General features: G+C 52.7%; 1 protein-coding gene across 1 annotated transcript in view; it reads right to left on the reverse strand.

The window, feature by feature from the left end:
* Nucleotides 1-1,726: 1,726 nt before the first annotated feature.
* FAM188B (family with sequence similarity 188, member B) overlaps nt 1,727-13,817 on the reverse strand; it is a 66,188-nt gene continuing 54,097 nt past the window's right edge. Inside the window, exons 3-5 of the mRNA XM_011955124.1 lie at nt 11,761-11,941; nt 11,147-11,219; nt 1,727-2,157 (exon numbers count right to left, since the gene is read on the reverse strand). Coding sequence (XP_011810514.1) covers nt 2,109-2,157; nt 11,147-11,219; nt 11,761-11,941 — 303 coding nt within the window. The 3' untranslated portion in view covers nt 1,727-2,108. The remainder of the gene's footprint in view (nt 2,158-11,146; nt 11,220-11,760; nt 11,942-13,817) is intronic.

Below are 13,817 nucleotides of genomic sequence, written 5' to 3' on the forward strand. Positions count from 1 at the left end.
CCAAGTTCAAGGTGGAAAGGTGACAAAGGCTAACCACAACTCCCTCTCCCAAAATGACCACTGCAAGGGGAAGGGAAACTTTCACATAATCTGGGTGGCTCTGGACACTCTGAAGCCCACCCACAGTCTCCCTAGAAAACTCTGCCCCTTGGATGGAGATTGCCCACAGGTGAGGAGTCAGGGGCCTGTACTTCATTCCTGCAGGCTTGGTGGCAGCACCATGGACTCGACCCAGCATCTGGGTCTGGGGGAGGGTGGTGCTGGGCTGTGCTCATCTTCCATTCCAGGAAAACCTAGGCAAGGAATGTCAAACTGCACAATGTACCTGGCTTCTAGAGAAGCAGGTTTGTAATTTGTTGGAAATGGTCTTCTCAAGCCACAATGGGAATAGTTTGTTTTCTCTAGCCCTGCCAAAGGGACCTTGGTCAGGAGGTTAAGTGAGTTTCATTGAAAAGACACACTTTTCCTTCCCAGGCTGATAAACAAGGCTGCTGCTGGGAAACCGATTTCCTCTGTCCGGGTGCTCAGCTGAAGTGCCCTATCCCCGGCCAAGGAAAACAAATGCATAAACATTTTAGGGATATATAGGAAGCATTTCTGCTGGAAGCCTGCTGTGAATGGCTGCTGGAGTTTACATAGCAAACCCCACCGGGGCCTCGGCACAGCCTGGACACAGCAGTCCCTACCCTCCCACTTCCCTCCCAGCCTGGCTGGCTCTCAGCCTGCCTCTCCCCAAAGACCAACAGTCAGGCCTCTACACATGCCCCATCCACAAGAACACAAGACAAATGCTTTCGTTGTCACCACCCAAATGCCAGTTTTACCCCCCGGCACCTAAAATAAAAGGGGTCTCCTATAGCAGGACACAGCCCTGAGCTGCTTGTGTCCTGAGCCCCAGGGGCACATGGAAGCTGGGGACAGGCTGCTGTCCGGTGCTGGTGGCTCTCCTAGGCTTCTCCCTGGGCCAGAGCAGACACAGCAGGGGTGCATCCCCTGGTTCCTGTGTGTACACACCTACCTCTGCACAGCCCCCTCACAGTCCCAACTGCAGCACTCACTGGGCAGACAGGGTGGGGTACAGGGATGGCAGACTTCAATGCGACAGAAACCCTGAGAGGCTAGTCCTCTGCCCCTGGGCTCCTGCATCCATCCCACTCTGTGAACCACTGCAGAGGAGTCCTTCGCTGTGCTTTTCACACAACCTCTCTCCTCAGCCGCTTCTTCATCAGCATGCCACTGCACTTCTGCACGTTCTCACCTTCTTTTTGAAACTGGTGGGATATCAATGAATGGAACAAACAAGGTTCAGACTACGATTTCCCCTTCATGAGTGATTATCGCACTTTTCCTATTCCAACTTATGCCATCGTTGTTCTGGAATGTGAGGGCTCCACAGGCTCTGCCCATCCACGTTTTCAGTCAGCCCTCTCCCCATATGCTCCCCTACACGTACCAGGGACCACACCCAGTCCCCAGTCCCTCTGTTTATCCCTGTCCTATTGTCCCCCCATGGCCAAGAGGTCCCTCCTTCTCCTTGGAAGGCTCTTTTCCCGTATCTACTTGGCCAGGTCCAGCCTACCCTCCAGGTCTACCTCCATTCTCCTGGGGCCCCACGCGGGCTCTGGGCAAATCACCCACCACTTTCCCCACACCAGCCATGATCAGCACAGACAGTGCACACCACGCTCTTCGCAGCTATGGAACAAATGAGTCTGGGCCCTTGACATGGGTTTGACTTGTTTTATAGAAAGCCAGCTACCAGAAATAATGAGTCCTTGGGGCCAACCACATCGGAGGCCTAGGTGAGGGACCACCCAGCAGGCAGCAAGGAAGGGATGCAGACAAAGGCAGCAGAGATCCTGGCAACCTCCTTCCAGTACTCAGCAGTCACAGCTCAGCTGGGAGGGGACACAGCAACACACTGGGTCTCCAGCACAGTCCTGGGTGGGCCCTTCATGGAAGGGGCAGGGAGGCTCTGGATGCTTCTGCAGCCACGCTGACCCAGGTTGGGGTTGCATGAGACTTGCCCCAGAGGCCTGGGGTTCAGCTGTCATCCTCGGTGATGAGGTGATGAATGGTGGACTACAGGGTTTACCCACATCCAACAGTCACAGGATGGGGTCTGAGCCGTTCCAGTTCACTGATGCCCCCTTCCACCTAAGCATAGAGTAAGGAGAGAGACAAAGAGAGATCAAGCTTCAGGGTCCCAGATGAGAGCCCATCTCTTGCCTCCACTTCCTGAAGGTTTTGTCTTGGAGGCTTTGAATAGTTCAGTTTCCATCCTGTTCATCTCACCACTCCAGATTCACACACAAACCCACACACCAGTCTCTTACGAAACACAAATACACCCAGGGCCTCAGAGAGCAATGGAGAGACCAGGTGGCAGGTGATGCATTCTTTTGTACCACAACCTACTTTGTGCCTGGCACCACTGGGCCCTCCAACTGAGGCCCTCCACTGACATGAATGATCCACACATGTGGACCAGCCACTCTCCAGTGGGGCCCAGTGGTTAGCACTTTAGAGGCACCTGTGCAGTCCTAGATATGGCTGAGTGAAGAACAATGGGGAGAGAGTGTGGGGAGGGGCCAGGAAGCTGGCATGAACTTGTAAGGCTTCTGGGTTTTACTGAGAGCCAAAGAAAGGCAGTGAACGGCTGTGAGCACTAAAGTAACATGACAGTTTTTTGTTTTGTTTTGTTTTGTTTTAACCTGAAGAAGCACAGAGTATAACTAAATTGTGGTCCAGGGTTAGAGACAACTGAATAACAGTTTAGTTACAAAAGAAAGTTACTGTAGGTGAGACCATGACATGTCCTAGCACTTGATTTTGACACATGGTGCTACTTTTCTAAAAACACTCAGAGGAATCAAATTTATAGCAGATGGAGTGTTTACATAAAATCTGGCACTAGGTATATTATACATATACAGATATCCTAAGACTATATATAAACTAGGAAACAGATGTTGAATATCTCCCAGCAGTTCTACAGTGCAGAGTTTGAGGCTGGAATTCATAAATGCTTTTCCAAGTATGAGGTTTGGGCAGGGAACAGACATCGTGTTTTCAAAACCTGAAGATTTTCTTCAGGATTGAAGAAAAGGTTCTCCCAAAGTAACACAGTTGCATTTTCCAACAGAAGGCTTGGAACCACCAAGAGTTTTCAGGCGATGGTTCATCCTCAGCCCACCGTTCCCCATGTTTATGACACAGCCTCAACTTCCACTGAATCTCTTTCTTCCTTTCCTAGGCTTAGGCTCTTTGTCTTTCCTCGAGTCAGTGCTTTCCTTCAATTATCGCATCAAAGTCTCTGATTTTTAGGTTGAAAGTGTCCCTTCCAAAGGCAGCAAGCTTCATACTCACCTTGTTCTTCCAACTCACTTCCCTCTTGGTTACCGACAACTTCTTGGTATCTGTAAAGACTGGATTTTCCCCTTGCATATTTTGAATACTTTACACCATTCCATTTCCCTTCGAATGAGCAGAAAGATTTCTTGTCATTTGGAGAAAAAAGTCTTCATGGCAATTCTGTGCTTCTTGCTCCCCTAGAAAGGTTTGGTGTGGAAGATATTTGCATACAGCCCATTTGCAACAATTAATATTGCATTCTCCTCCTAGCTCTGCCCGGGACACTGTGAGGATAGATCGTGCATACCATCGGGGAATGTAAGGATGTCACATTCATCCTAGTCAAGACACAAGATGCAATCCTGCCCTACGTTGTGCTCCCTACTCAACAACCCAAGAAATTTTGATTTGTCCAAATAGGAATGCTGAATTGTATCTTCTTGTTAAAACACTTGGCATAAAAGGTTGAAATGGGTGGATGCTGGAAAACACGCACAGCCAGGAATGTTACACTGTTTGGGGCAACTGTGTCCAAAACTTTCTCCGCATCCTCCTCTGTGTCATTTGCTGATGTCCAGTGATGCTGAAAGATCTCACCCAAAATCGGGTTGTATGGCCTTTTGACAACCAATCCTTTTCTGCCAGCATGAAAGGCTGAGAGTTACCCTTTTACCACCTGAACCATTTGGTTCCTGGGATCCTTCTGGTCATAAATGCTTAGAAACACATCTGGTGTGCAAAACCATCTGCATACATTTTTAAAAGAGATACTTTAAGAATAAATACTGAAAGAACTACCTTAGTGAGATCCATTCCCAGTCTAACTTGTGACAAGAGGTGCACGATAACACTCTCATGTTCATCCACAACCCCACCTCCCCTTCCTCAATCGTTTTGAAGTGAAAAGACCAGCATCAGCACTTGTTCCATCGGATGTAGAAGAATTAAGTGCTTCTACACTATCCAAGTGCTTCAGACTATTTACAGGGCTTCTGTGTGTCAAGCAGATCCAGAGGAGTCTACCGGGTTTTGGGGTTGAACTAGTTTGATGGAATTTATCCGCGTCATAGCGTTCATCTTCACTGCTCATGTAAGAGACACTGGGGCTGTATTCGGAGACAAACTGGCTTGGCTTGGCGAAGTCAGACTGCTCCTCGGCGATGAGCGCCCACTGCTGATACTATTTGGAGGTGGAGTCTGATGATGTCCTGTAGTAGCTAATATAGGTCCAACCAGCAGGAAAATGGCCACTGCTCTGGCTGACACAACTGAGCAGGTTCTGGAGGTAAGCAGGCTGGGAAGGCATTGTGCTGACCCCTGTTCTTGGGTACTGAGTTCATCTATTATGTCTGCTGGGTTAAAAGCACCTTAGCAATCTGCAGCCACACAATGAGGGTTTGAGATTTTCAATTTTCTTGTTCTGTTCATCATCTTTGCAGTTTGGAGTGTGTCATTAAAAAGCTTTTATTGTTCTATTAAGATTTGTGGGTAAGCATTGAAATCTTGGACACCAAGGAACACATCCTGAATGCAGACTCCCAGAGGGTGGCAGAAGGGAGGCAGGAAGGACAGCAACGTGCCTGCTCTCAGCCTGGTCCCCAGGTCCCTTCACCCCACCCCTCTCTATCCTTCCAAACCTTTACCCTCCCCACTCAGAAAGACTGAAGTACCTCCTATGAGCTCCCAATTTACAAATTCCTTGAATCCTGGCAAGCTGCTTCAGTGCAGGGGTGAGTCACACTCATCTGCCACTAGACAACATCTGTGTCACCACAGTGGCTGAGTCTTACTATCAGGCTGTTGAGTTTGGGCTTGGTTTTGAGGTTTCCTATAGACATAACCAACCCTCTCCATCCAGCCAACAGGTGCAAATGCAGGAAGAGTACTAGAAACACCACGGGGAAGCAGTTTGCAATTACAATAGAAAAATCAAAGCAGAGACATTTTAAAAATTAAAAGGGCTGAGCCATGACACGTTGTGCCTGTGTAGGGGATGAATCGAATCGTTCCCCGACTGGAATCGTTCTGAAAGCTTGTGAGTCAATTACAGGGACAAGTAAGAAGGGCTCTGCATATGGAACCAACAACTGTGGACAGGCACAGAAAGGGGAGGGATGAAATGGAAACACCCCTGAGGAGCAGAAGAGAACGAATCACAGTTCCAGACTCATTCATCAGTGCTAATGCAGGGGGCAACTGCCAGACAGCCAGTTTACAGCCGGGTCTCTCATCCTCGTACCTTAAGCATTTTGGCTGGGTAATTCTTTGTTGTGGGGGCTGTCGTGTGCATTGTGAAATGTTTAGCATCCTCTCCCAGGGCTGAAATGACTAAAAATGTCCTCAGACATTGCCAAATAACCCCAGGGGCACAAAATCGTCCCATTGAGACCACTGGCTCTGTAAAAACACCATGGTCCCTGGGGTTCAAGTCAACTCAAAATCACAGAGAAAGGCACTTCATGGCGGAAAATAAGGCCCTGTCCCCCGAGAGGCATCACTGCAACAGAGGGGTGGTTACCTGCCTTAACTGCTTTTCAACGTTGATGAACCCTGTGTTTTTCATGGGGAAAAAAGATGCCTCATAGAGCCTGTGTCAGCCAGGACAAGACAGCAGGCCTGAGTTTAAAGCTCCTGACTGGTAGAAAATCATCCAGGGACTATTGCACACTTTGTATCTCCAGACAAATAGGCCTGTGTGAAAGTTTCAATTCCCAAGCTCCAGCCATTCGGAATGGGGAGCAGCTCCAGGATGAGCCACGTGGGTATCCCTCAGCCCTGGGCCTTAACCCCCGCTGGGCCCTGCCCAGTCTGCCATCCTGCAGGATCAGATCCAGATTCCTCTTTGCAGAAGTGTTCTCTGACTGCCAGGCCAGCCATGGGTCCCCGTCAGCACCCACGCCAGGCTCCAAGGCAAAGCTGGTTTCACCAGCGCCTGAAGCCTAGGCTCCTGGTGGAGGTAGCAGGTGGGGGAGCTGCTGCATGAACACGACCCCCCAGGCCAGCTGCTCCTCGTGGACACCTGATTAGGGAGCAGCCCCGCCCTCCCAGGCACTCAGCAAGGAAACCACGGTCCTCGCTCACATTTCAAAGCCCTGCCTTGCCCTCTCCTCTCTGCCTGCTCCTGAGCCCTGGCCCAACTTGCCACCACCTGATTCCTCCTCCTCCCCAAGGCATGCCCAGAGGTCACTGCGGCTCACAGGAAAGCAAGTGCTTCCACAGCTCTTCTCTCAACCTCACAGCAGCTCAGGAGAGGGATCCTTAGATCCCAGGGACAGATGGGGAAACTAAGGCGGGGAGAAGAACCAGACCTTCTGGAGCTCACACAGCTTGATGACTGCAGAGCCAGCACAGGGCAGGTGTGTGTGGGGGGCAGGGCATTGGAAGAGGGCTGGCAAGGACAGCGGGGAGTGACAGCGCCCAGAGAATGCTCCTCTGATGGGTGGGAGGCACTATGGACAGGGAGCTTGGGCAAAACGGTGTCAGCATGGAAGCTGAACGGGAGGTTCCGCAGGCAGTGAAGGTAGCTGAGGGAGGCGGGTGCTCTGCCTCAGCCCCTCGAAGGCACCATACCCAGCTGGAATTACATTTTCAATTTCTCGTCTGCACCTCCGAACAGAAACATCTGTGCCCCAGCCCCAGGCTCCGGTTATGGATTCTTTCCTCTTTTCTCTGGACTGTTGACAACCGTTTCATTTTTCTCCCTCTAGCTAGGCTGGAAGCATGAGAGAGGTCACTGTGTGTGTCTTGTTTGGAAATGACCCTAAATTAGCCTGTTTTTGCTGAGATGGTTACCGTACAACAGGAGGAGGGGACAGGGGACAGACCCCACATTCCTGACACAAGCAAAGGTAACAGGAGACTCTCTCAGGCCGAGGTTTGCATCACAGCAAAGTGCACAGACACATGGGATCTGGGATGGTTTGAATTAGGATGCTGTTCTCTGAAGGCGAAATCAGCAGTCTGGGCTTGTGCAATGCCACCGAGGCAACAAAGCCAGGTGGTGGGAAGTCACTGCCCGCTCAGTGACCTTCCAATGGGCTGGGACAGCAAAAGCATACGCCACAGTTCCTGGAGCTTGTGACTGAAAGTGTGGCTGGGACACAGACCTCTGTTCTAGAGGCCTCCATCTCACTGTCTGTAAAAGAAGAGGTGATAACAGGGGGTGCCCAAAGGCCTTTCTGTAGAGTCAAGCAAGCTGCCAGATAGTCAGCTGTGTGGCTCGGGGGTTCTTGCAGGGCATCAGAGCTGGGTTTAAGGGTGGGTGGTGCGTCTTTCCCTGGACTGTAACAGGGTTGATTCCGAACTTGACTTTTGGCTGATGGAAAACTCTCTTGAGAGCAGGAGCCAAGTCCTGCTCAGCTGTTTCCTCCACGGTATCCAGACCAGGGGTTCTATGAGGGTTGACCTGATGTAGGGGAGTTCTGCCTGCCCACCAGGCTGGCCTACCCTGCAGCCCCACCCACCGAGCAAGATGGACAAGATGCTGTGGGCACACAGCTGCCTTTTATCAGGAGCTTGGGTTCTGACTGCAGCCTTTGAAATGACCTGAGCTCATGCTGCGACGTCATGTGCATCTCCTTCCTGACATGGTGGGGCCTTCCTACAGACAGCAGGACTTACCCGTAAGAGGCCAGGCCCACTGGAAGTGGGTCCTCATTGACCTTGGGGGCCACTTTCCATAGTCTGTCCCTTTGGGCTGTTTGAACATCTGGGATGGAAACAGAACGCAAGCCTTTGTAATCAGACCCCTTGGACTAGGATTCTGCGAGGCTGGGCCTGATATCTCCCATTGCAGTGGTATGTTACCTGACGGGTATGGGGGCAGTGTTCTCACTCTCCACTCACCCACTCAGCTTTTCTAGGAATAACTGCCCAGGTGGACCCGCCATGATAGGGGATTGATGTGGGAAGTGGAACAGGCAGGCAGCTGGTGTCAGCAAAATTCTAGTAGACATGGAACACAGACCTGGGGATGAGGGGATAGCTAATGGAGCTAGGAAGAAGGTTCCCCCGGCCCAGTGCCTATGGTAGGCCAGAGAATCAATGCCTCACTTGATACCCAACTCTCACAAGGCAGCAGGGTTTTGAGGCGGGGCTGGGTACTGCCCTTACCTGGTTCTCAAAGTGTGGTACCGGGACCAGCAGTATCAGCATCACTCAAGGACTCCTTAAAAATGCAAATTCTTGGGCCCTGCCCTGGACCTACTGAATAAAAAGCTCAGAAACCCTGGGTGTGGGGCATGGCGATTTGTGTTTTTTGGTTTTGTGTTTTTGCGTGTTTTTTGAGACGGAGTTTCCCTCTTGTTGCCCAGGCTGGAGTGCAATGGCATGATCTTGGCTCACTGCAACCTCCGCCTCCCGGGTTCAAGCGATTCTCCTGCCTCAGCCTCCCGAGTAGCTGCGATTACAGGCATGCGTCACCACGCCCGGTTAATTCTGTATTTTTAATAGAGATGGGGTTTCTCCATGTTGGTCAGGCTGGTCTCAAACTCCCAACCTCAGGTGATCTGCCCGCCTCCGCCTTCCAAAGTGCTGGGATTGCAGGTGGTGATCTGTGTTTTAACATATTCTCCAGGTGACTCTGATGCCCCTGAAGCTTGAAGCCACTGCTTTGGAGCAAACTTTCCCCATGCATGAGCCACAAATGCATATGGACTCCCCTCAGCCCCTGTGTGCTGCACAGATAGAATTATTTTCCATCCATGACTGCTCGAGGAGATGCTGGGGCTCAGCCTTGTCCAAGCTCACACAACACTGAGCAGATGTGAGGGCAGAGAAGGGCAGGGCCCTGGCTCAAATCATGCAGTCTCTCTGCTTCCCACATCACCTCACTGTCACCTGCTTACAAGTGGCCAAGAGGCGGGGGAAGGAAGTCCTGGGAGATGGAGGCAGCCAATAGAAGAGGAAGAGGAGCTTCAGGCCCGTGTCCACACACTAAGACTCTCACTCTGCATGGACTGAGCTCCATGCAGGCCAAAGCCCCAGGTCAGTCTCAAACAATTGTCAGTTAGCACTGAGCCCAAGAAGTCCAATCCTGGGCCCACGCTGGGAGGTGCTTGGTGAGTCATGCAGTGGAATAACTTCTGGGGAAAAAGGAGTTACTCCAGAAGAGGCAGTGGAGAGGTGTCAGGTGGTGGGCCACCCACTGGGAGCCATACAGAGACACAGAGTCAGACGGAGGCCTTCAGAGAGGGTCCTGGGAGTCCAGTGGCAAGCAGAGGCTGTGTCCAGGGTGTCGGAGCCCTGCTCAACAGGCCCACCTGCAGGAAGGATGCCCTGTGGCCTCCCACGCTGTCCTGTACAGATGCCAAGGCTAGTGTCACCTCCTGTCCCCACTGCTGCCTTTCTCTCATCACTTTGAATGAGTGGCCCTTTGTACATGAAAGGAAAGTGACCTGCAGGTGTCCTTAACCCTCCCGACGAAAGAAGCACCGGCACATGACCCTGCAAGAATGCTTCATCCCTGGCTCAGGGGGCGGGCAGGTGGATGGACGGACAGACAAAGCACATCGAGGACGTCTCTGCGCTCCTCCCACTTCCCCTTCCTGGTGTTTCCACCATGTGAACGGCTCTCTTTCTCTGCATCTCCTCTCAAAGGTTCGCTTGCCTGTGGTGCGCATCAACCCTAAGCTCACTGTGGCCCGTGGATCTCAGGCAGTAAGCATTGTGGGGCCTCGCCATTTTCCATCCCCCTGCCACAACCCCAACCATTTCACAGGCAGAGAAATGGAGATTCTCTGAGATCACACCAAATCAGGAGTGGCTGAGGTCATCATCGTGAGCACAAACACCATGGAGCACTTAGTAATGTCCCAAACACTCTTCACAAGGTCTGGTGAGCAAGGTATGCATCACTCCCATTTTACAGATGACAAAGTGGGGTGCAGGAAGGTGAGGTCCAGTGGCTCACACCAAGAAGCAGCAACACCAGGGCTGGAACCCAGGCAACTTCTCTCCAGAGCCCACGCTCATAAATGCTACCAGTTCCACTGCTCCTCCAGAACGGACTAGGATCCAGGCCTCTGCCTCCTGAGCTACTCCTCTCATGCATGCTGAGGCCTCCGGGTCATTCCCCAAGGGCTTTGTGAAGGGCCTGCCAGGGCAAGGGGAGCACTTCTGACAGTTATGGCCCCACCAGCCTAGGGGTCCGCTCAGAGAACACAGCAAGGAGGTGAGCCCCAACTCACCCCAGTTACTGAACATTCCCCTCCCCTAGCCTGAGCCTCAGCCTCCCCTTAAATACAGAGGGGCTGGGTCTGAGAAGTTGAAGGTCCCACTTGCCTCTGAGGCCACAGGCATGCTGCTCAGTGCTCAGAGTGGCCGAGCTGCTCCTCCAGCTCCTCCGCAAGCAGAGGGTGCCGCTCCAGGCAGCACCTCCCACCACCCCCAGGCTGGGCCAGGGCTCCCAGCTTCCCATCCTGCTCAAGCCTTCCCCACCCTCAGGTAAGCACCCCTGTCCTGCCTCCTTCGGGCCTAATGGTACTTGCCACATCTGGCTGCTGCTGCCTTGAGGGAGGAGGGGCTTCAAGAGGTACCTATGTAGTCCCCAGCCCCCACCATGAGGGCAGCCTCAGAAGCTGTCTAAAGACGCATCACCACTGCAGACCACACACTCCTGAACTTGGCCCCAGTGACCACAAGTGGAGAAACCTGTGTCTTTCCAATCACCACACCCCTTTGAATCAGGGTGGTCAGGAACCCATCCGTCTTCCTGCAGGCCTGACCGCCCCCAACCATGGCTTCTCAAAGCTATTCGGGGTGAGGCTCAAAGCCAGAGAGGAGCTTGACTCACTTGGTTCTGATGCAGAGCTCGAGGGGTGGGACAAGGTCGTTGTCTGCGTCATCAGAGATGGTTTGGGTGGTATCTGGGAAGGAGGAGAGAGGCACACCACACGTCACCCAGGGCCCTGCACTCACCCTGAGGTCAGCACAGACCACTTCCGGGACCCGACCCCTTCTAGTCCCTGTCCCCTCCTCTCCACCTCAACTGGACCCACCCTCATCCCTGACATCCGTTCTCACCTGCACAACTCACTGGTCCCCACCCAAGTCCCACTTCAGCTGCCACAATACTCTTTCTAAAAACACTTCTGATCTTACCACCCCGATTTTAAAACCTTCCATGGCTCCCCACTGCCTGAAGAATACATCCAAGCTGGTCAGCGTAGTATTCAGGGCTCTTCACCATGTGGTATAGGCTTTACCCAATACCCTTAATGCCACCCACTGCTCAAGGCCCAGCTCTGGCCGCCTCCTGCAGGGAGGCCCTGCGGGCATTGGCTCTCTGATCCCTCAGTCCAGACGCTGGAGTCTGCACTACTCTCTGTCATGGGGGATGGTGGATATGAATGCTGGTTTCTGTGATCAGCCTGGAGGCTCCCTGGGGAATGACGGGAGGGCCCGCACCAATGGTCAGCCGGATCTGCTCCTGCTGGTTGGCCAGGCCATCGTAGTAGTACAAGTCAAAGAGCCTCTCAGTCCTCCAGTCACGCAGGAGCCCCAGCTGCAGGCTAAAGAGGACGCTGAAGTGACTCTCGCTGCACACCACCCAGATGGGGAACCTCGGGGTCTTCAGGAAGCAGCCAACCTGGATGAGGGAGAGGCGTGATGTGAAGTGCCGTCCCCAGGGAAACGGGCCAGGGCATTTTTCTGTCTGACCCAAGGCAGGGCTGACCTCAGAGGGGCCCTGCTGAAGATCACGTCTGTGTCTGATGCTGGGAGCCCCCCATGCTGCTCAGGCCACCAGGCTGTTTCCCAGGGCCATCCCCGCCCTGCCACCCCACCTGCTGCTGCTCGCAGGGCCTCTGCCATACAGACCCGAGACCCGGTATCACTCGCCCCCTCCTCCCCCATATCTAGTGGTTCCCAGTACTGCTCATTCTGCATCCAAGAGCTCCCCTACTGCCAGCCTTTCCTCTTGAGATCTACTCAGCCTTCAACATGTACCATGGCAGTGACTTCCTAACCAGTTCTTCCCACACCCCTCAAACAAATTCAGCTTGTCCACTAGCCTGGAGCTTGCTTACCCTTGGACAGCTTGCATCTCCCAAATCCCTTGTTGGAGCAGAAATAGTTTCCTCCTTCCAGCTCCCAGGGAGCACATTACTAGGTGCCCACCCACCTCAGCCGCAGCACCTCTGCCTCATGCTCGACAGATCACACCCTTACGTTCCAGGAGCCCGAGGTAAGTAAATGTTGGATGAATGAAATTTCTCATGGATGAAGCAGGACTTGAACTAGAACTGTACGGTAGAGACAGGGAGGAATGGAGCCCTGGGGAGCCAGGAGGGAAAGGTCTGAGTGAGAAGTCTGTGGGGGTGCCAGGAATGGAGGGCCAGAGAAATTCAGGGTGCAGCAGGGCACTGAGCTTGCAGCAACACTTGGATAGGGAGCATTCAGAGCAGGGGAATTTCATGGTGGAAGCGTGTTTGTGGAAGACAGATAAGGAGGAATAAACACTGGGGCCCTCAGCACACTGCTAGCATCTTGCCTGTAATGGGAAGAGAAGTGACAAGGGCCCCCTGGGAAGCCCCTGAATGCCTGGCTTTCAAGCACTTTCCCCCAGCCCCTGACACTCCTTGGGCGGCGCCTCTCCTGACCCTGGGCCCTGGTTTATTCAGCTATGTACGTGCCACGGGCCAGGCTGATTCTGGCCTAATCCCCACCAGCCCCAGGGAGATGTTTGCATGCTCAGGTATTTACAGCTACAGCCTGTGGATTAAAGAAAGAATGGGAATTATTTTTCCAGTGGGGAGAAGGGCATACTTTTTCCAGAACCCTTCACAGGAGAGTGGTCGAGCAGCTCCCATCTTGGTCTGGGATGTCTCTGACAGCGGGGCTGTGCTCTGAAGGTCCTGAACCAGGTCCCCAGTGAAATTCCTCCACATTTAAAGCTGCCCCCTCCAGAAGGTAGGGGGACAATCTTTACAATGCACTTGTCCTTCTTAAGGTTCAAGTGTCCCCTCCCCCAACACCAAGGCCTCACCCCAGCCCTGTGTGCCATTCAAGTGGACTGCAGAACTCATTCCTTAGTGAAGTGTGGGGGAATTAGATGTCTTACAGGACGTGGCCGGACGTGCCTAAACCCCACGTAAACTTGGCTTCCATTCCATGCTTCAAAGAGGCTTTTCTGGTGAGGGCATCGCCAGGAACAGGGAACCCTGACACAGGGACCCAGTATTCATTCACGGCAAGGAGAGAGCCCCGAAACTGACCAGGGAACAGGACTTTGCACAATCAGCCACCCTGAATTTTCCAACAGAGGGACAAAAGCGCAGCTTGCCACGAAGAAATAACAGTCGAGAGATTAAGGGAAAAAAGCTGCCCGAAGAGTTTATAAATGAGTTTCCTCATTCAGGAGCCTCTTTCCAAGTGGGTGACATTTTCCAGAAATGAAATTCACTTCCTTTAAATTCTTGGGTAACCAAAGGCTTGGGGCGAGGCCGGAGTTGGCGGGGGGTGGG

The sequence above is a fragment of the Colobus angolensis genome, unplaced genomic scaffold (assembly GCF_000951035.1).
Source record: "Colobus angolensis palliatus isolate OR3802 unplaced genomic scaffold, Cang.pa_1.0 Scaffold395, whole genome shotgun sequence".
Classification (NCBI taxonomy): domain Eukaryota; kingdom Metazoa; phylum Chordata; class Mammalia; order Primates; family Cercopithecidae; genus Colobus; species Colobus angolensis.